Source organism: Ictalurus furcatus, chromosome 28 (assembly GCF_023375685.1).
Source record: "Ictalurus furcatus strain D&B chromosome 28, Billie_1.0, whole genome shotgun sequence".
NCBI classification, from domain to species: domain Eukaryota; kingdom Metazoa; phylum Chordata; class Actinopteri; order Siluriformes; family Ictaluridae; genus Ictalurus; species Ictalurus furcatus.
Genome location: NC_071282.1, coordinates 9,890,561 through 9,913,108, shown reverse-complemented (window position 1 = coordinate 9,913,108; position 22,548 = coordinate 9,890,561). Strand labels below are relative to the sequence as shown.

Below are 22,548 nucleotides of genomic sequence, written 5' to 3'. Positions count from 1 at the left end.
TTAGTAAACTTTGTAGTTACACAAATTGATTACACTTTATATTCTATAGTATCTTTTTTATAAACTTAGCCAAGGAAGTTTTCTAGAAGCTTATCCATCGCATGCCCAGTCAAGTTCTGCCTTCTGGTAAGATTTAAAATAAATAGATTTCAATACAAGTTGTCCCTTTTGTAAATCACATCCACAGCCCCCTTGCACTTTTTTTTTTTTTTTGGCATTGTGATCAGTTGACAACCTTGGCAATTTATCTTTAAATTGGGATCAATCCTGACTAGTGAACCCTCTTTAGAAATGTATTATTTGGGTTCATTAATTCTGAAAGAGATAAGATAAGATAAATATTGATCACGCAATGGGGAAATTCCCCCATTACAGCAGCTCAATTACACACAACAGATAAGAAAATACACATTAAATAGGAATAGAATAGAAAAATGTCTAAAGAAATATAATAGGAATAGAAAATTAAGAATGAGTAATAATAATAGTAATATGTAGCCGACAACATGAACACCTCATTTTATGTACAGATGAATACGAATATGAATATATACAGATGAGTAACACCTTGTTCATATATAGAACAAGGTGTTCTATAAGTGACAAAAAGAATACTGCACAGTTAGTAGAAGTTGAGCAACACAGAGTAACAAATGAATAAATATACATAGTGCAGAATATTATGAGCGTGTTAGCTGATGATGCAAAACAGCAAGCAGTGCTACATTATGTTGTTTTTGCATTAAAGAGTCTGACTGCTGTAAGGATGAAGGACCTGCGGTAGCGCTCTTTGTTACACTGAGGGTGCAGCAGTCTGCTGCTGAAGGAGCTGCTCAGGGACCCCAGATGTTCTGTACAAAAAGCGCCAAAGTCGAGGAGGCGAATGAGGTGTGTGCAGGACTCGGACTCTGAAAGAGAGCTTGAAAATGAATATTTTGTTGGAACAAAATGAAGATATAGAGTATAAAGATGTAAGGCGTTAAATACTGTCTTTTGAAAATGATGTGGGATGATATATGCAAATATTAACTACAGGCTTGTTTGTATTTTTACATTTGCACGTTACTCAATTTATAGCTTCCCCCATTGACTTTTTTTATACTGTAGTCTATATACATCTGAACAGAAGATCTAGAAGTACATCTACCAGATAAAATGGTCAATGGCTGTAGGTAGAAGATAGCTAGCCTACTGGGTGTATGTCCATGTATACAGTGATTTTCAACAACAAAAAAGAAAATCAGTGTCATTCTCCCATGAAACATGGAATTTCTTTATTTCTTTGACTGAATAATGTAACCACAGGCAACCTACATACAGTTGCATTGTTAGTAAAGATGGACATCATGTCATGATACTGGAAGGCAATTTCACATACACAATATATATGTATTATCTTTTTAAAAAATGTTTACAAAAGTGTAGAGTTGAAGAACTTACAAGAGGCAATGAATTAAAAAAGAAAACAAAAATCAGGCACTTGTTACTGTACCATCTGAGTCTGTCTGTATTATAATGCAGACGACATCCACAAAAAGTATATTGTGTTGTGACTCATAACTATTACTGTTATCATATTATTATATAACCCAGCCCTGTTTGAGTGAGAGCCAATTACTACCCGAGAGTTTTAGAACCATCTCTTTTATTGTTCAACATACGAATTAACATCATGATTATGTTTAAGAAGTGTTTTCTTTTAGAATAGCAATTATTTTGTCACTTGTAGTAGTTACAAGGCACATTAATCAAAGTCCAAAATGAAAAGGCGTGGCCATGCGGTGCTGTAGCAGTTACAATCTGGAAATTGTTACAAAATTTGTAACATGACTCATGATACCAAAAATGCAAAATAATCTACAGTACACTCGTGTACAAATCGCTGTTCACGTAAGTGAAAAACTTGCCATTCTGCTTCAGTATTTAAAGTACATTGTAATTATACGATTCTCTAAATAAAATTTTCTATCAAAATATCTCTCACACACACACACACACACACACACACACACACACGCACGCACACACGCACGCACACACACACAGAGAGAGAGAGAGAGAGAGAGAGAGAGAGAGAGAAGCGATGTAGTGGCAACTAATCACATAGAAAGTCTGTAAAACAATATGAAAAGTCTTCTCATTCCAAACAGTGGCTCTGTGCAAAGTGATTGACACTCTCCATTAAAATGTAAAATTTTCATCTGGAACTTCTTGAACGTCCTCTCAAGTACTTCAGTGTAATGGCCGTAGAGTCGTAGTGAGCTCCTCTGTCCTCACAGCTTGGATTTGAGCGTCTGATCCAGCAGGCTCTTCATATCCAGCAGCGCGTCCTCTAGGGCGTGGGCCAGTCGTGTGGCGCTGGTGTCTGCACAGCTGTTAAAAGCAGAGACTGCAAAGTTAATGTGTTTCTCCATGGGGTTGTAGCACACGCCGTAGCCGTCAGACACCACCGGGCCGAAACACATCACGCAGTCGGTCTTAGCTGGGACCTGGATAGAGAAGGAGAGAACAAGGAGCGCGAATGAGAAGGAGGGAGGAGTCTGAGAATGTATACGGACGGTGGTTTTACTCAATCGTACTGAGATTGGACTATTTAAAGTGGTGCACGTTGAGTATAGCACATCTAAATAAAAGCTTGGATGTTTGTACCTGGCTGGTGGAAAGGTTGTAGTGGTTGGCTGTGGCATAAGACGGGTCCATGAAGATCTCTGGCAGGGCTGACAAGTCTTCAACAGCCTGCAGCTTCAGGCCAAGCAAATGTCTGTCGATGGCTTGGCCATGGATCGCCTACACACACACACACACACACACACACACACACACACACACACACGTGGTGTTCAAATATTACTTAATTTTCATAACATTTACTCATTCAAAAAAACAAAACAAATCACATTTTAATATTTAAAATCTCATTTTCTTTGAATCACATAAGGTAAGTAAACTGAAACATGATTCCTGCATGTTTGTGGCACAGAATATGACAATGATGCAGTAGGTCCTATGTAGCAAGCACATGTACTGAATAGGAAGCCATTTTTAAATGTTTTCATTCAATTAAAATTAGCATGAGCATAAGAACTATAAATCTAGCTTAATATCAGCTGCAAGAAAACATAAATCTGGGTAAGTAATAAAAACTGATAAAATGATGCTGCCTGCATGTGATTGGCACATTCTGTGGTTTACAAACATATAGTGTACTGCTAATATTCAATCTGCCTGTGGCAGCAGACTATTTTGTTCTTATTCAAATTCCTTCTTTCAGCTTCAGTAAACTCTTTATCCCGGTCAGGGTCATGGTGGATCTGGAGCCTATCCCAGCACACACATTCACACGTCTGGGCAATTCAGAATAGGCGGTCCAACAACCAGCATGTTTTTTCGAAGGTCGGAGGAAACCAGAAAACGTGAAGAAAACCCATGCAGCTTTTTGGAGACCATGCAAAACTCTACACAGACCGTAACCTGAGCTCAGATTCGAACCTGGCACCCTGGAGTTGCAAGACTGTAACACTACCCGCTGCATCACAGTGTCACTCTTAAACCTTTTAAATAATGCAAATTTGAATGCACTGAATGCATAAAGATATCTGACAGCACGCAAACAGAGGAGTCACTCACCATGTCTGTGTATGCTCGGTGTGCCTTCACTGCCTTCTCCAGCAGAGTCACCTTCTCTTGGTTCTGTAGATCAAAACAGCACAGTCATCTCTAGAGAAGTACTAGAATAATAACAAATAAACTAATCATCCAAACCCTTAACAAAACTCCACCGATGCTGGCGTGGTACTGTGACAGTCTGAGTTTAAGTTATTTTGAAATCATATTTATATTTATAAACAACCACAGGCATCTACAGTTTCTATTATGTATTTACAAAACAATGCCAAAGGGCAACTCATGATGGTGTTTTCACAGCGAAGAGAGAAGATGTGATGTTAGAGAACACAACCTGCTTGGCAGGGTCGTCCATGGCTCGGACGAAGTTGGCAGAGTCGATGGATGCTGAGCGAATGGTGTCTGTTCGGCCCAGTTTGAACATGCGCAGAGAGGCACTCTCGTATGTGGCACAGCAACGCTTATACAGTCTTAACACATTGAAAAAATTATGTCAAATTCAGTCGAAATGGAAACGTTCAATTCTTTAGATCACTTACATCAGGGGTGACCAATCTTATCCGGATCGGGCTGGTCAATGCTATCTGGATCGGGTTGGTGTGGGAGCAGGTTTTCATTGCAACCAAGCCACACCTGGCTCAGTGTAGCTCCTGTTTGATTGGAATGAAATCCTGCACTCACACCGGCCCTTTGCGGATAAGATTGGTCACCCATGACTTACAATAAACCTGATGTACAAACTAGAGGTCGACTGATTGATCGGTTTTGCTCCTTAATTGGCATCGGTTAACCGACTGCTGGAACTATCATTTATCAGCAGAAATCCACACGGATAGCTTTTCCCGGTTGCGTTGCGTAACGTGACTGGCTGAGAAGGGTCTGTTGTCATTATACAGTACGAAAGCGGCCTCTAGAGGCGAAATAAAACTAATTTTTTCATTCATTTTGGATGTCTCCATATTTATTAGTTAATTGGAGTGTTACTTTTTGGTTCAGTTTGGATATAGATCTTTTATTTACTTTAATATTTATTCATTGTTAATATTTATTTCCTTTTAAAAAGTACAGTACATTTTCATGGTACAGTCAGTACTGTTTATTTTTGTAATAAAGTTCAGCAGTGTTTTACTCTGAGTGTTCCGTTTTCATTCAGTATCAATTTGAAAAGTTAATCGGTTGATTAATCGGTTATCGGCATCTGTAAAATCCACCATCGGTCGACCTCTAGTGCAAATCTCACCAATATATTCACAAAGATAACATACATACATGTAATCTCTGTACTCATGTATACATGTTTATACAATTATCACAAACAAAGCCATCATTGTCTTGGACCTATTGTAAGTAAGTAAGCATTACTGCTTTATCACAGTGGGTTTGGCTTCTAAAACACACAAGGTTCTCTTGTATGAACGAGTTAAGTTGATCTGCTGAGCCTTACCTGTAATAAGCCAGCTGTAGGGCCACCTGAATAAATGCGTCAGGACTCATCTTATGAGACTTTGGAACATTTTTACCAAAGTGGGAGAACACAGTGACTCGCACATCCAAGTCGTGAACCATTCTGTGGAAAAGAAAATAAGAATTATATGTAAAACATGCTTTAAAATGTGCGCAAATTAACACTGTGTATTTACTGAGCCTTTGATTTCAAACCTTTTAGGTTTCAGACTATCGCTCGTCCGTTATCTCACACAGTGTGTGAGATCTGTCCTCTTGGTCTGTTTCTGACACAGACGGGACATTGATACTAAATCCCAAATGATTCTGCTGTGCGGATACTCTCATACCAGCATCTAATCATGGCAGTGTAACTGCTGTGCAGAATCCATCACCCTAAAAATATCTGCTCCGTGGTGGGTCTCTGGAGGTCCCTTTCCACTGACGGCCCGTTTAGAAGGGGTCCAGCAAACTGTAGGTTGTGTGTCAGTAAATGAACATCTACAAAATACATGCTACTGTAACAGTGCATGCTCTGATGTCAGTTAAAAGGTAATGCACGTTTATAATAATTGCTTGAAAGTTTGTAAACCCTTTAGAATGTTCTATATATCTGCAGAAATATCGGTCATATTCGTAACCGATCATATATTATATTCGTAACCTTTTCCAGCCTGATGAGCATGGACAACTCTTTTCCTGAGGAAATCTCATTTGTTCATCCCACGATACACTTCCACAAACATGTGTTATGAAGATCAATATTTGATAGATCCCTGTTCTTTAAATAAAACAGAGCACTCACTCACACCTGATTGTCATCCTATTGACTGAAGTCACCTGACTCTATAACTTCACCTGCAATCCTAGAGGTTCACATACTTTTGCCACTAACAGATATGCAATATTGGCTCATTTTCCTCAAGAATTTACCTCAATTTCCCCTTGGGGACCAATAAAGTAATATCATAATAAATAAAATGACCAAATATAATATTTTTGCCTGACTTGTTTAAGTGGGTTCTCTTTGTCTACTTTTAGAAACTCGGCTGATGTTATATTTATGTAGATAGAAAATTCTAAAAAATAAAATAAAAATAAAAAAGTCTTTCAAGCACTACAGTATTTCCACATTAAATCAGTGAATGAAAGCAGAAGTGAATGCTCCATGTGATGCCCAGTGTAAAATGAAAATTGTTTCAGTTGTACTGAATGTTATTGGAAATGTATCATCATCATAATGTATAATCTTTCTTTTGTCGCATGAGCTTCAAATCTGGCCACCAACATGAGAGTAGAAAGCTCTCACGTAAATTTGACTTCTTTTTCAAATGTTCTCACTAGCTTCATGTGGATGTACACTAGAACAAATACCCAAACTGTTATTTCATAGTTCAAATGCAGGCACCCGATCTGGTCAACCAAATTTTCATAAGATTGATAACCCACAAATGGGGGACAGGACTTAACTCATTAAAATATTTCTGGAATTCATACTTGGCCATGAATGACAATCTTAATCAGAAAAGAACAGAGATCTAGAGATTCTCACATATTCATGTTCTTCTTGGCCTCCTCGATGTTGCTTTTAATCTCTGGTGTGATGTTGAAGTGCAGTTTCTTAGGCATGGGCAGAGGAACCATGGGGGTACGAATCATCTCAGACTTCTTTCTAATGGACATGACCAAAATTAACACTTAGAGCTGATAATCTGACAATCGGAAACTTGGCACAATCTTTCAAAAATGCTCAGCATTGAAAGGTCCCGTTATCTCGGTGCTTACGTGTACTCCACCACATGATCAATCAGAGCCACGATTGGAGGACCTTCTGCAGGGGCGTGTTCATAGATCACACCGCATGTGCCGTCTTCACCGACGATAAACTACACAAAGGGAAACACCCAAACTCAGGGTTACTGCAGGGTATTTCAGATGACCTTTCACCTATTTACCCATTTGCCAACCCAGGACATGTGTCACTTCCTCCTGCCTCCAATAAATAATTAAATAAAATAATGAGCGACTGAATAAGGTTTAAGCTTCTGCTTGTTTGAGGTAAAGCTACAGAGCCACATTTACTTTAACAATCAGCTTTTGAAAAGTTACTTTGAAAAAAAAAAATAAAATAGTGTACATTGCTTTCCTAAATTAGGATTTTTGAGAATTTAAAAGAAGGTTGCTCCAGCTTCTGATTCACATATACCGATCAGCCATAACATTAAAACCACCTAATACTGTGTAGGTCCCCCTTGTTACCACCAAAATAGCTCTGACTCGCCGAGGCACGAAATCCACAATGTGTGGTGAAGGTGTGCTGTGGAATCTGGCACCAAGACTTTAGCAGCAGATCCTTTAAGTCCTGTAAGTTGTGAGGTGGGACCTCCATGGATCAGACTTGTTTGTCCTGTACATCCCACAGACGCTCCATCGGATTGAGATCTCGGGAATTTGGAGGCCGTGTCAACACCTTGAACCCTTTTCTCATGTTCCTCAAACCATTCCTGAATAATTTCTGCAGTGTGGCAAGGAGCATTATCCTGCTGAATAAGGCCACTGCCGTTAGGGAATACCGTTGCCATGAAGGGGTGTACTCAGTCTGCAACACTGTTTAGGTAGGTGGTACGTGTCAAAATAACATCCACATGAATGCCAGGACCCAAGGTTTCAAAGCAGCACATTGCACAGAGCATCACACTTCCTCCACCAGCTTACCTTCTTCCCATAGTGTCATCTCTTCCCCAGGTAAGGGATACACACGCAGCCAGCCATCCACATGATGGAAAAGAAAACGTGATTAATCAGACCAGGCCACCTTCTTCCATTGCTCCATGATCCAGCAAGCCTCGGGTGCCCATGACCCTGTCACCAGTTTACCAGTCGTCCTTTCTTGGACCACTTTTGGTAGGTATTAACCACTGCATACTTGGAACAACCCATAACACCTGCTGTTTTGGAGATGCTCTGATCCAGTCGTCTAACTTGTCAGTCACTCAGATTCTTACGCTTGCCCATTTTTCCTGCTTCCAACACATCAACTTCAAGAACTGACTGTTCACTTGCTGCCTAATAGATCTCACCCCTTGACAGGTACCACTGTAACAAGATAATTGATGTTCTTCACTTCACCAGTCAGTGGTTTTAATGTTATGGCTGATCGGCATATATCATCTGTCAGCAATGCAGTTTTAAAAAAATGAAAAATTTATTTTCAGAAAGGATTTATGTTTTGTGGTTTAGTACTGCACTGATGTAAAATGGGTTTGGTGCTAGATAAAATACTGTTTTATCAATCAAGTATGTTTTATCAGAGCGTCATCCTTCAAGTATTCCTTCTCATCCCTACGGTCTAACCTGAAGTGTTTTATCGAACCAGCGGTTTCCACTGTTCCACCGGCTGCCTCCTCCATGCAGCATCTGCACAGCTGCTCGTGTGGGGTACATCTCGTCTGAGACTCGGGGCATTGGAGCATCCAGACACACGGTAAAGATACTTTTCTGAATCGCCTGCACTGACGCATTATTCGTTCTGTCTGGAAGAAAGAAAATAGATGCTATATATCATTGTTATCCAATTCAGTTTTTAAGTACAACGGCAACCTGTACCAAACCCAAAACTATCAATATAAATCTTCATTTCATGCAAGACGACAAGAGGCGTGGCTGTTAGGACTGAAAACACAGACACATAATTGGCTAACACAGACATAACCAGGAAAGGAAACCAGTGATAAACGTAGAAAACTATAAGAGGACTTTCTCGTTCCATTCTAACATCCCAGAATTCCCAGAACATTTCACTGTGAAGGCTTTATCAATTCACAGGAACTTCACTGCTCAGCTACTGTTCTATCAAACTGGTTATGTTCTGGTCATGTTTACACTACTGCCATTTTATTTATTATTTAAGTTTTTTATTGAAGTTAATAAATGTGCAGTGGTCTCAGAAAACCCGTAGACTGTAACTGTAACTCAATTCTGACAAATGGAGAAAATGTTTTGGCCAAAATAAGAGTTTTCCTCAACTGTAACAACCCATAAATATTTTTAACTGTGGAAAAGGTTTATTTACTTTTTACCCTTACCTAAAAGTCCATGCAGGCTAAAGAGCCAGCTTAAAAAAAAACACAGTGGTAAAGATGTCTAAAACCTTACAAGCTAAGCGTGATTTCCTCACACAGTGAACGTCAGGCTTTGATCAAGTTATTGGGTAGTTATGTGCTGTAGCGAAACAGACATAAGCCTAATCAGTTCTGTTTGTAATCAGATACCAGAATATACATGTTCATGATGCTCCTGCATCTCAGTCAGTATACAATCCTTACGTTCAATTTTCTTCCTTTTTACTTTTGGGAGAAACCAGACTTTAAAATGCTATAATGTCTTTGTATACTTTAACATTAGAATTTCCCTTCAAAGGAACTAAGGGGCCTGCTTCAGCATGACAAAACCCCTGTGCACAGAGCGAGGTCCAGAAAGACATGTTTTGCCATGTTCGGTGTGGATGAACTTGAGTGGCCTGCACCTCAAGCCCTTTGAACGCCTTTGGGATGAAGTGGAACACTGACTGCACCCCAGACCTCCTCACCCATCATCAGTGTCTGACCTCACTAATGCTCTTGTGGCTGTATGATCACCAATCCCCACAGCCACGCTCCAAAATCTAGTGGAAAGCTTTCCCAGAAGAGTGGAGCTTATTATACAGGAAAGGGGGACTAAATCTAAAATGGGTCAGATGTATAGCATATATAATGTAGGAAGTTTCACCATGTGAAAGCTTTTCCTCCAGGCGAGATTTTAACTTTAAAAGACATTTATGAAGAAAACAATGTTTAAAGGTGACAGGACAGAGTGAAGTATGCATTTATTCTCCCCTCAAAACATTCAAAACCGAAATATCTGTTCAGGGTCCATGGTGCTAGTCAGTAGTGAAACGGCACTACAACATAAAACGTAACCATCTCAAATCGTCTAATTTATATCCGTGAACTATTCACTAATGGTTACGCATTAAAAAGTAACTGTTAGTTATGTCAGCTGTTTATCCAGACCCTAAGCAAGGAATTTGTACAAATTAGCATCGAATACTCCTGGTGTAGGTCTCTTGAGGCCCTAAGCAGACCCTAAGCAAGGAATTTGTACAAATTAGCATCAAATACCCCTGGTGTAGGTCTCTTGAGGCCTCTACCCACTGTTACACACTTCTCTTACCTTTAATGAGGTTGGCGTAGGCTTTGCCCCAGTTGTTGCGGTGACTGGAGGTGAGGATCCCGATCGGCTCCTCGTTGGTCTGCAGGGAAGAGTTCCAGATTCTCTCCAGCTGAATATAGAGCTGATCCGCTGTCAGCGGTGTGCCATCACTGTTGTACACGTCCAGCACGAAGAACTACAGCAGAGGAAGGAGAGAGAGAGAGAGAGAGAGAGAGAGAGAGAGAGAGAGAGAAAGAGACAGAGAGAGAAAGAGAGAATTGCCATTTCTGTCCGTGCCGCATATGAATTTGGCGTAAACCCGAACTGCAACCATGACATTCATTTTGGTTTTGATTTGCTGCATAACTCTTGTAGCCATTAAAATAAGATACAACGGGGGCACAAGCAATCTACTGGTTGAAACCCTGGAGTGTTTCTCGAAGGATCTGCCTCGGCACACTGACCTGGAAGTTGTGCACCACGGTGATGTGAGTAGGCGGCCTCTTGCTCAAAGCGTGATTCACCACCGAGTCCCTTTCGGTCCCGGGTATGCGACAGGAAGACAGAACCTGATAATACTGATTCATACACAGCGGCTTCCCACCAAGATACTCCACTGGTAAGGTTTCACTGAAACACAGAATGTGCCTCGAATTAGAAACCAATCCTGACTAAGAAAACACTAATTTCTGACACAGTATTCGCCGGCTGGTTTTAATACAACAGCTTTTCAAGTGCTGGAAAGAAAAGAAAAAAAAACCTCACTCACTTGTCAATCATGGTCTTGAAATCCAAAACTCCAGCAATCAGTTTAGCCGCGTATCTGTGAGAAAAAAAAACAGTGACGCTTTTGCAATGTTATATTTACACAGTTTTACCCCAAAGTAAGCAGATGACACTACGCTTCCACTTGACCTTTCTATATGGACTTATTCTGGTATTTTTAATGTTGTACATATTGCCTTCCTGAGCCAAAACATTTTGTTTGATGGGACTGTGATGATTTAGACAACTGGATGCTATATGTTTGGATTACATGTTAGCTACCTTAGCTCTGTTCATTTCTTGCCAAACTTTTCATTTAACACTGAGGCCAAAAAGATCCAAAGTGCATTAAAACACCTTGATCATATAAGTCACAAAAATTCATTTGTTGCACGTTTTCTGGCCATTTAGTACGGCTTTGATATAGATTCCTTTAACAATATCTGTCCTACGCTATAATATTGCCCTTAACGTCCCTTAATGTCCAATGGCCAAACATACACCATCAAACTCACAAGTTGCCCCTTCCAAACCCTATACACTCTTTTTCCCAATCTAATGCATCAATTGGACACTTTTACCGCAGCTCTATTAATAACGTGACATTTCCTTAAATACTTCTTTCACCATGTTGCTAAAATCGTCTTACATACAGTGTCTTACATAAACAGTGTTTATCAGAATTAAGAAACCAATTCACTGGCACAAAAAACCATAGGATCATTAACTTACTGAGCTCTGATTTAATTAACATCACTTTTTTGTTTTAAACAGCCACACAGCAGACAAAAAGATCTGCTACGTGCATCAGACATCACAGCACGGCCGTAGCTACAACACAAACCTGGAACTTTGTGTGATTAGGCGGTGTTGCGTCATCAAATACAACACACTGATGGTCAAAGTCCAAATGTTACACCAGTATGTACAGGTGCATTTCTTGGCTCATTCAGATTATTAAGTAAAATACCTGAATGTACAGCTGTGTTCAGAAAAATAGCAGCACAAAGTCAGTAACCTGCTGAACCACTGTTATTAGTAGTAGTGATATTTCTGCACTGCAAATAATTTACTTTCATATGTAGTAGTGTAACAGAAAAACAGCAGACTCAAAAAAACTGTCATGACTAACTGACTCGTTCAACAAAACACAAAACGGATCCGAGGTCAGTCTTCAAGTAGTTAACCAGATTGCGTGGGAGAAAACCCGACCCAGATCAGCACGTCCTGCTGTTGCAGCACTGGGTTAGTGTGTACAAGGGTCATCACTGCTGCCAGACTTATTATTAGTCTCGGAAACACTGGCAAAAGGCCTTGATCTTAGTCAAGCCTAAAGAGCTGTGTGCAAGTCATTATTTTACACACTAATTCTAGATCTACGTGAGCTAATCTGTTTACAGGAGTATGTCGTCTTTGTTTTTGCTTCAAAATGTAGCAATATACTTCCAGTGACCGATTAATCGAACCATCTTACGTTCAGCGAATGAGATGTTTCCCCACCATCTACACACAAGCGGATCAATACAGTGATTTTGAGTGATTTTAAGTTGCTTCCTTTGGGCCGCAGATTCAATCTGCCGATACGCAGGACAAACAGGTTTAAAAACTCTTTTGTCCCAGCGGTCATCAGTTTTCTAAATAATTTAACCTGACTTTTGCTCTGTAATTATTGCAATACTTTCTTGTTTGTTTTGTTTATTTTTTTATTATCATTAAACTAAGGGCTGTGCGTGGTTACTGCTGACTGTACAACAATTTGCCCCTTGGGGACAATAAAGATAACCTTGAACCTGACCTTATTTGACCGTGACGGTCATTAAATTGTAAGCGAGGAAGGACAACTCCAGGACTCGAATGGACAACCACAGGCAGCCGGTAGTCCAGATATGCTGTCTTTAACCACCAGTCAGAGAGCTAGAGAAAGAGGGAAGAGAGGGATATAGAATAAATGTATGCTTTATTTCAGATACTATTTATGGGAAATGTAAGAAAGCAAATTACATGTTATAAAACCAGAACACTTTAAACCTGAAGAATAATAATAAAACAGTTCTGGAAATCCTAGAACATCCACCAATATTTTACTACACGATAATCAAAGCCACGTGATTCCTCATTCCTACGATATTTTACAGTAATAAAGACACACACCCTGATCAGACCTTTTACGGCTGTTGCTCTATCCTCATTTTGTTTGAATATCAGAGTCTGATTTTGTTTTTACATTTCTATGATATTTTTATTGTTATTTCCTTTAATCATATCATGAATAGGAATAAACATACAAAGGAAGGCTGTGTTAGTGCAAGCAATAAGGAAATGTCTAAAGAGAATTCTAGCCTTACCCTATGTCCCATTTGGCACACTCTCTGTACTGAATAGTATCCGAGGTCAGAATCGTGTCATAGTATGTTGAAATGAGGATCCCAAAGGTACCCGGATGGTCTACTATTTCCGGTAGATTATCGAAGTGTGGATCTGTGGACACTTTTTAAGCTAATATTGCCCACAACTCCTTGTGTAACGGAGGACGGCTGTGACAGTTTGCTTTGGGGAATTCAAGGATGCTTTTTAGAGAGGTGTAAATGAAATGTGGAAAATGTTCATTTGATAAATAATACATTTATTTATATAGTATAAATTATATAAAGAATAATGAATGAAGAAAAGCTGAAATGCATTGAGGAATGTCTTTATGGTGACTGTGTTCTCTTCCAGGTCACAATGTTCCTTCTCGTTACATTACGTCTTACTGTGTCCCAGTATACACAGTGTCTCAGGAGAAACACCTCATACCTCTATACTGTGAAGCACAGTGGTGGAAATATTATGGTTTGGGGTTGCTTCACTGCCTTGGGGACTGGACAGCTTGCATTCAGTCATTGATCAAACTGTGAATTCTGCATCATATCAAAGAGTGCTTGAAGACAATGTTAAGTTGAACTGAAAGTGGACCTTTCAGCAAGATAATGATGCTAAGCACACTTGCAAATCCACCTAGGAATGGCTCAAAAAGAAGAAATGGAGTGTTATGGAATGGTCTAGTCAAAGCCTGGATATGAATCCCATTGAAATGTTGTAGGGAAATATGAAATGGGCAGTACATGCAAGAAAACCCTCAAACATCTTTCAATTTAAAGAATATTGCATGGAAGAGTGGTCAAAAATTTCAGCAAGCCTAGTGGACTATTATGCAAAATGCCTAAAAGAAGTTATTTCTGCTAAAGGGGGCAATACTAGCTTCTGAAGCCAAGCATGCACTTACTTTTCCACAGAAAAATATCACATCTATTGATTTTTCTGTTGAATAAATGATTGCAAAATCTGTTTTTCCTTGTGGTTTTGTTCAAGTATATCAACTTTATTAATAGGCACTGTTTAAAAGATGATCAAATGTTTGCTTGTCCAAATACGTCAAAAAAAAAAACACAACAATTTCCATGGGGTGTACTTTTTTTTCCACATGACTCTAAGTATGCCGATCGGGACGCAGGGTTAGTGTCCTGGGTCTTACTTTGACAACAGAACATTCAGTAGTTTTTCCATAACCTGTTCCTATCCTTTCGTTACGGATGTTTGTTAGTGAGTAACTGTACCCAGTTTTCCAGCGTGCTCGCCCTCCTCTCCAGGCTCTTCTGCAGTCTGTCTCCCACTCCACCGGGCAGCTGAAACTCCTCCACCAGCCTGCACGTGTGGTTCAGCATCTCAGCATCCACGATGGGCTCCAGAGCAGCCAGGTAGCGGTCGCACGTCTGCTTCAGAGGAGGCACTGGCAGCTTTGGGAGAGACTCCTGATGAGCCAGATAACGACCAGGTATCTTAGTCCAGGACACCGGCTTCACCAGGCAGGACGGCTTCGCCATGCCAACCTTCGCCTGTGAAAGAAACCACCACACGCACAACAGTAAAGACAGACTGGCAGAATGTAACATCTGCTTTAGTGAAAGAAACTCAAAGAGAACCTCAATATCGCAAACGCTTCGGATAGATAAGAGCGTACGCAGGATATGACCATACACAGCTCCTAATATTCAACTCAATGTCACTGAACTTCCACTTCACTTTTAACAGCAAACACGGTCACAAAGCGGTTTCACACACATCCAGATGTAGATTTAGGTCCTTCAGTGAGCAAGCCAGATGTGACACTTGGCAAGGAAAAAAACTCCCTGAGACGACATGCGGAAGAAACCTTCAGAGACTCAAGAAAACTCAAATAAACAGCTATAGTCAATGCAAAAACTCTTACCTGAAGATCACCTGTGCAGATAAACCAGTCTGAACTGAACAGCTGCTTTAGAAGGCCATTGTTATTATTACTAAGTTGCTAGTCAAACATAGCTTAAGTTCGAGTTTACACTCAAGTGCTTTACAGACTCAGCGTTTTCTGACATGATTAAACATCCAGCTACATGCTCTATCAGGAGTGGCGCCTACAAAGGTTTATTTATTAGCTATATTACATAAGCCTAAATAAACTGTTAATCTGTACCCGGCCTGCGTCAGCTAGCCGAGTGGCTAAGCTGCACTAACCTAAAGAGCCGAGCGAACAGCCGACAGTTTCCGTATTTCCACACAGCAACCCGCTCTTTTATAACGTCCCACAAGTGTCTTTGTGTTTACGGGAATAACCAGAAACTGGATACTATCATCCACTCACCATGGCCCTGGATAAAATCCCCAGCATAGTCATACTAGACGTATTTGACTGAAACGCCCCCAAAAAAACAAACAAACCCTGGTGAAAGGACAAGGCTTTCAGATAGCGCTGCACTACTGCAGAGGACCGCTAGGGACTTAAGTGAGTCAATCCTAAACAGACTCGGTTCTTCGAATTAAGAGTCGACTCCAAAGCTTCCCTTTCAGATTTAAACCGAAGTGAAGAAGTAGGATATTCGACTGTCGCTGTATGAAACGTTGTCTCGCCACACCTCAGACATCAACCTGGTTTTACTTTGGAGACATAAAAAAAAGTAAACATGTGTGAGGGAATCATTCATTTTTACTTTGTAATAATTTTGTTTCTGTTCATCTGAGGATAACGCCTAAGAAGGTCAGGTCATGTCATGTCACTGAGATCAGTACAGAATGTTTATCTGCTTACAGAGACACAAACATGTTTTTCTGTTCAAGGTTCGTCTGTACATCTTCTAAGACCCTAAAACAAAGCCTGTTTGAACAGCCTCAAACCGCTTCTTATCGGTAAATAGAAGTGTGTCATGCTCTGCGTTTCAAATATATAGTAGTGGTTCAGCACAAGCGCTTCAGAGCGCTCTCATTATTCTATCCTGATTTATTCTATCCTATATTAACCATCTTTCTGTAATAAACCTTTTTACCTTCAGAGGATGAATCTGCGAGTGTTGTCTAATTTCCATGACAATTTGGCATCTCCTGGCTGGGCTGCGCAAGTCTTTTCAGCTTTTCTGGACAACAAGTAAACCGGAGAACGCTCGTGAAAAGTTTTACCCTGAAGTCAGTGTTGACACGCAGGCGGTTTGCCCTTCTGACTGCAGATGCAGCCTCACCGCAGTCTGGTAGGAATCATCAAGAATTTAGAATTAGAATTTTATGAAGTCATAGTGTATTGCTGTCTGTATGGAAGGGAGTCAATCAGTGCGTTTACATGGACAACAATAATCCACTATTAACCTGATTATGACAATACTGTGATTAAGAAACTACCATGTAAACAGCAATTTTTAATTACCTTAATCCGATTAAGGTCATACTCGAAGTAAACACAAATCGAATTAAGACATGTGGAGTACTCCTGTTTTAGTCGCATTATCGACGTGTATTACAGACATGTACACACCTTAATCACATTATTAATGTCGTGTGAGAGTTTTCACCGCATTTTGCGACAGGACACGATCACACACGGCAGTGCTCAACATTTTACGGCAAACAAGAGAGTACAGCTACGTCCCAAACCCCATCCTTGCCTACTATAGGCCTGTAGTGGGGAAAAATACATGTATCTTGGCTACTATATAGATGGTAAGTACGCGGTTTGGGGCACAGCCCACGGCTTCAAGCAGTTGTCTATTTGCACGTACAGCATGACAAAAAATTAACCGCATTTAAAGCGTTCGTAAAAAAAATAACATAAATAAAAACATCCAAAACTGTATACGGTACCATAACGAAGATGAACTGTATATCGATATGTGAAATTCTGGAGAGACGTCGGACGGCGTGGCGCGGTGACGTAATGACGTGTGCCATTAATCTAATTATGTTCTATAACATGTAAAATGGGTACATGAAAGGAGTATTCTAAAAGCGACTCATGTAAACACCTTAATCACATTATTTATCTTACTCAGAGTAAGGTCAATATTTAGATTACTGCTGTCCATGTAAACTGAGTCGTTGATATAAGAAATGCGTGTATTACATTGAGAGAAGTATTAAATGGAGCGATTTTTTATAAGAAGTTCCAGGAACTTCGCCTCTGCTACGGCAGAGATATTGGTGTTTCTTAGATCACAGCTTCAAAACTAAGATATATACCAACGGGTATATATATATATATATATATATATATATATATATATATATATAGAGAGAGAGAGAGAGAGAGAGAGAGAGAGAGAGAGAGAGAGATAATAACGGTAAAAATATTTGCTAACGAAAAGAGTCCGGTTTGAGCAATAAATAAGTAAAGAGAGTACTAATCAAGAGGCGGGTTATTATCAAGTGGCATGTGGCTCCAATATTTCGAGTGAGAGAAGCAAAAAGAACAAACAAACAAAAAAACCCTACAACGTGATGAATGGAGATTTGTACAAGATTTGCAAGCGGTTAATGCAGCAGTCAAACAGAGAGCTCCAGACGTGCCAAATTCTTACACTACATTAAGCCAGGTTCCGGCAAATGGTTTTCAGTTGTAGATTTAGCTAATGCATTTTTCAGTATACCTCTTGATTAAGACAGTTTCGGTTTGCCTTCATATTTGATGGACGTCCTGACACTTTCACTTGCTTGTGTTAAGAGTATTGAGAGTCAGTAACGATATACAACCAAATGCTAAAGGACAGCACCTCTACCACTTTCTCCAGGGCACAGTGTGAAACTGACACCATTAAATTGTTGCAGCATCTCGCCTAAGAAGGCCACAAAGGCAGTCTCTCCAAATTACAATATGTACAACAAGAAGTGAGATTTCTAAGGCATGACATTTCTGCAAAGGGAAAGAAACTCTCAGCTGACAGAGTATCTGCAATCCAGAAGATTCCCAAGCCTCTGACGAAGAAACAAGTTCTCTCTATCCTAGGTATGTGTTCGTATCGCAGAACTTTCATTCTAAACCATACCATTCTAGAAGCACCGCTCAGAGAGATGGCATATGCGACAGGTTGGACAGCTCATTCTCAGTTAAGTTGGATCCAGTAGCTGCAGCGTTTCCCCCATGTGTATGTGCAGTAGCAGCAGCTGAGAAAGCTGGGGTGGCATCCAGAGACCTGGTAGGTTACTTGGAATTGACCCTTCTGGTACCACATGAAGTGTCATTACTCATGCTTGAACAAAGAACCTCCCACCTGTCCACCCAACGGTGGCTGCACCATAACACTATACTACTAGACATGCTGAATGTCACTATAAAACGATGTACTGTCCTTAACCCTGCTACTCTTCCACCAGAGGAAGATGGGGAACTGCATGATTGTGTCGTACTAACTAACGAACTCTGCTCCCCTAGAGTCGACCTGAAGGATGTTCCATTGGAAAACCCAGATTTTTCCTTTTTGTGGACGGGTCAGCTTCATGTGACCCAGAGACAGCTAAAAATCGAGTGGACTATGCAGTAGTAACCGCACACGAGATGGTCTGTCAGGAAGTCTCCCCTCAAACCTTTCAGCACAAGCAGCTGAACTGTATGCCTTCATAGAGGCATGAAGACATGCTGAGGGACAGTCAGTAAATATCTACACAGACAGTAGATATGCCTTTGAGGTAGTACATTATTTGGGGACAATTTGGAAACACAGGAACTTCCTGATGAGTTCAGGAACACACATAGCCCACCAAAACTAGTCTCTGAGCAGCTGGACGCAGTCCTACTCCCAAAAACTATTGCAGTGTGCAAATGTGATGCACACACTAACAAATTTGACCCTGTTTTCCTAGGAAACGCTTGAGTGGACAGTGCAGCAAAGCAAGCAGCTGCATCTATGGTTCCAAAACGCAAAAGAAAATAATCACTCCTTATTTACAGCTTTGAGACCTCCAAGCACGGGCTACACGGACGAGGAAAAGGCTGTGTGGCGCAAAGCAGGCTGCACGGTGGTTGACTGAGTTTGGTGGTGCCCCCAGTGCTGTCCTTGTCTTCAAAGTTGACGCATTGCAGGGACCATGCATCAAAAGGGGGAATGATAGTTGCGACAAAGCATTGGTTTTGCTAATTACTCTATAAAAAAAATTTTTAAAAATTTGTTTACGATGTTTGCGCAACTCATAATGTGGGTTGAGGTTGGAAGGTAGAGAAGGCCATGTCCCCATGTCCAAACAGGACTCAGACGCTGTAGCAAAGGTGTTGCTTAGAGAAGTAATTCCTAGATGGGCAACTCCCACAAAAAATCTCCAGTGATAATGGCACAACTTTTGTGAGCCATGCCCTTAAGTAGGTGGGTGAATATTTGGGTATTGATTTAAAGCAGCACTGTGCATATCATCCAGCTAGTGGTGGGGTGGTGGAGAGAGAAAATGGGAGACTAAAAAAAACAGATTGAGCAAATGCTGTTCTGAACCAGGCTTAGGATGGGTTTAGATCCCTTTGGGATGCTGTTTGGGAGACCTCCACACACAGGAATTGGGCCTGTAACAGCTCCTCTTCCCGATACTGCAGCATGTGATGATGCAGTGTTAAATTGCTGTGCAACCCTGTCCTCTGCTCTACACTCTATCCACAAGGCAGCACTTCCAGCTCCAGCCACGGGTCCGCTGCATGATCTGAAGCCCGGAGAGTGGATCGTGATCAAGGACTTCCGCAGGACTAAGTGGAACAAGCCACGGAGGTCGGGGCTATTCTAGATCCTTTTCATCACTCGCGCTGTGGTAAAGGTCAGCCAGAGAGCCACGTGGATGCACGCCAGCCACTGCAGGAGAGTGCCAGAGCCAAGCATTGAGCTGGAGAAGACCGGACTGCAATAGGAGAACTAGAACGTAATTCTCTATCAAGAGGCCTCTAGGAGGACCTTCGCTCATGAGCAACGATCTGCATATACACACCCACACACATGACACACTGTAGTCAAACACACATTCTCACACCAAGCGGTATCTAGTAGTCTGAAAAATCACGGACATGTAGTTTTTGGGGAAATGTTGACACGGAAACTGTACTCTTAGGAGGACTGAACTTCATTAGTGAGTACTATATAGCCACGTGACCAGGACAGAGGTTAGATGACGTGACCTCTTACGCCCCAAAGCGCCCTGACCACAGACTACTGTTGCAGACTAGATATAAATCATTAGATGTCGACCTGCACATCCACTCATACATACAAACCTATTCCTAATCGTGCACCCTTCTCCTGGTATAGGTGGTATCTGTCAGTAAGCCCTGTCAAAGAAATAAATTCACAAATCACCGGGACCATTCATGACAACACTGGGGGTCCGGGGGTAGAACCTTAAGCTGGAAAGATAAACCAAAGAGCATTATTGAAGTTAATTGGGTGGAAGACTTGATGATCAATCACACCAATCACATCGTTGTAGCAGAAAGAGTGCATGACGCACATACTTGTACCCAGATTTGGTATTTAGCTGATCGCGGTGACAGGACTAAGTGCCTAAGGCGACGTGATTTCTATAGGTCCAACATAAGCCCACAAAGTTCTTTAGTAGACCATTGGTGCAGATTAGACGACAATTAGTAGTTAAAAGCCCGTATGCCAAGATATTGGCCGCCTCTGTAAACCGTTCTGTATCGCCTTTCGTCAGAAGAATCATTGCCAACAGTGCTACCCACAAAACGTCACACATCCCCTCATCACGCAGACACATACAGTATCTCACAAAAGTGAGTACACCCCCTCACATTTTTGTAAATATTTGATTATATCTTTTCATGTGACAACATTAAAGAAATGACACTTTGTTACAATGTAAAGTAGTGAGTGTACAGCTTGCGTAACAGTGTAAATTTGCTGTCCCCTCAAAATAACTCAACACACAGACATTAATGTCTAAACCGCTGGCAACAAAAGTGAGTACACCCCTAAGTGAAAATGTCCAAATTGGGCCCAAAGTGTCAATATTTTGTGTGGCCACCATTATTTTCCGGCACTGCCTTAACCCTCTTGGGCATGGAGTTCACCAGAGCTTCACAGGTTGCCACTGGAGTCCTCTTCCACTCCTCCATGATGACATCACGGAGCTGGTGGATGTTAGAGACCTTGTGCTCCTCCACCTTCTGTTTGAGGATGCCCCACAGATGCTCAATAGGGTTTAGGTCTGGAGACATGCTTGGCCAGTCCATCACCTTCACCCTCAGCTTCTTTAGCAAGGCAGTGGTCATCTTGGAGGTGTGTTTGGGGTCGTTATCATGCTGGAATACTGCATATTGATCATGCTCTGCTTCAGTATGTCACAGTACATGTTGGCATTCATGGTTCCCTCAATGAACTGTAGCTCCCCAGTGACGGCAGCACTCATGCAACCCCAGAAAATGACACTCTCACCACCATGCTTGACTGTAGGCAAGACACACTTGTCTTTGTACTCCTCACCTGGTTGCCGTCACACACGTTTGACACCATCTGAACCAAATAAGTTTATCTTGGTCTCATCAGACCACAGGACATGGTTCCAGTAATCCATGTCCTTAGTCTGCTTGTCTTCAGCAAACTGTTTGCGGGCTTTCTTGTGCATCATCTTTAGAAGAGGCTTCCTTCTGGGATGACAGCCATGCAGACCAATTTGATGCAGTGTGCGGTGTATGGTCTGAGCACTGACAGACTGACCCCCACCCCTTGAACCTCTGCAGCAATGCTGGCAGCACTCATACGTCTATTTCCCAAAGACAACCTCTGGATATGACGCTGAGCACGTGCACTCAACTTCTTTGGTCGACCATGGTGAGGCCTGTTCTGAGTGGAACCTGTCCTGTTAAACCGCTGTATGGTCTTGGCCACCGTGCTGCAGCTCAGTGTCAGGGTCTTGGCAATCTTCTTATAGCCTAGGCCATCTTTATGTAGAGCAACAATTCTTTTTTCAGATCCTCAGAGAGTTCTTTGCCATGAGGTGCCATGTTGAACTTCCAGTGACCAGTATGGGGGAGTGTGAGAGCGATGACACCAAATTTAACACACCTGCTCCCCATTCACACCTGAGACCCTGTAACACTAACAAGTCACATGACACCGTGGAGGGAAGATGGCTAATTGGGCCCAATTTGGACATTTTCACTTAGGGGTGTACTCACTTTTGTTGCCAGCGGTTTAAACATTAATGTCTGTGTGTTGAGTTATTTTGATGGGACAGCAAATTTACACTGTTACATAAGCTGTA

At 41.2% G+C, this 22,548-nt stretch overlaps 1 protein-coding gene and 1 long non-coding RNA gene across 11 annotated transcripts; one reads left to right on the top strand and one right to left on the bottom strand.

The window, feature by feature from the left end:
* Nucleotides 1-1,240: 1,240 nt before the first annotated feature.
* Nucleotides 1,241-16,561, bottom strand: crata (carnitine O-acetyltransferase a). 10 transcript variants are annotated; one of them, XM_053617900.1, is made up of 16 exons: nt 16,362-16,492; nt 15,272-15,975; nt 14,985-15,191; nt 14,619-14,897; nt 12,818-12,936; nt 11,027-11,080; nt 10,722-10,887; nt 10,279-10,453; nt 8,422-8,600; nt 6,853-6,953; nt 6,620-6,739; nt 5,069-5,191; nt 3,959-4,094; nt 3,628-3,690; nt 2,650-2,787; nt 1,241-2,489 (listed from the first exon to the last, which is right to left on the bottom strand). In XM_053617900.1, the coding sequence occupies exons 4-16, from the start codon at nt 14,883-14,885 to the stop codon at nt 2,274-2,276; spliced, it is 1,857 nt and encodes a 618-aa protein (XP_053473875.1). In that variant the 5' UTR covers nt 14,886-14,897; nt 14,985-15,191; nt 15,272-15,975; nt 16,362-16,492; the 3' UTR covers nt 1,241-2,273. The 10 variants fall into 10 exon arrangements, with proteins under 10 accessions (XP_053473875.1, XP_053473873.1, XP_053473877.1 ...); XM_053617898.1 differs by having other exon boundaries at nt 15,023-15,191; XM_053617902.1 differs by having other exon boundaries at nt 15,040-15,191.
* On the top strand, nt 16,466-19,242 carry LOC128603466 (uncharacterized). Its single transcript, XR_008385016.1, has 3 exons — nt 16,466-16,559; nt 18,127-18,494; nt 18,731-19,242. It is a non-coding gene; the product is annotated as an uncharacterized LOC128603466 (long non-coding RNA).
* The last annotated feature ends 3,306 nt before the right edge of the window (nt 19,243-22,548 follow it).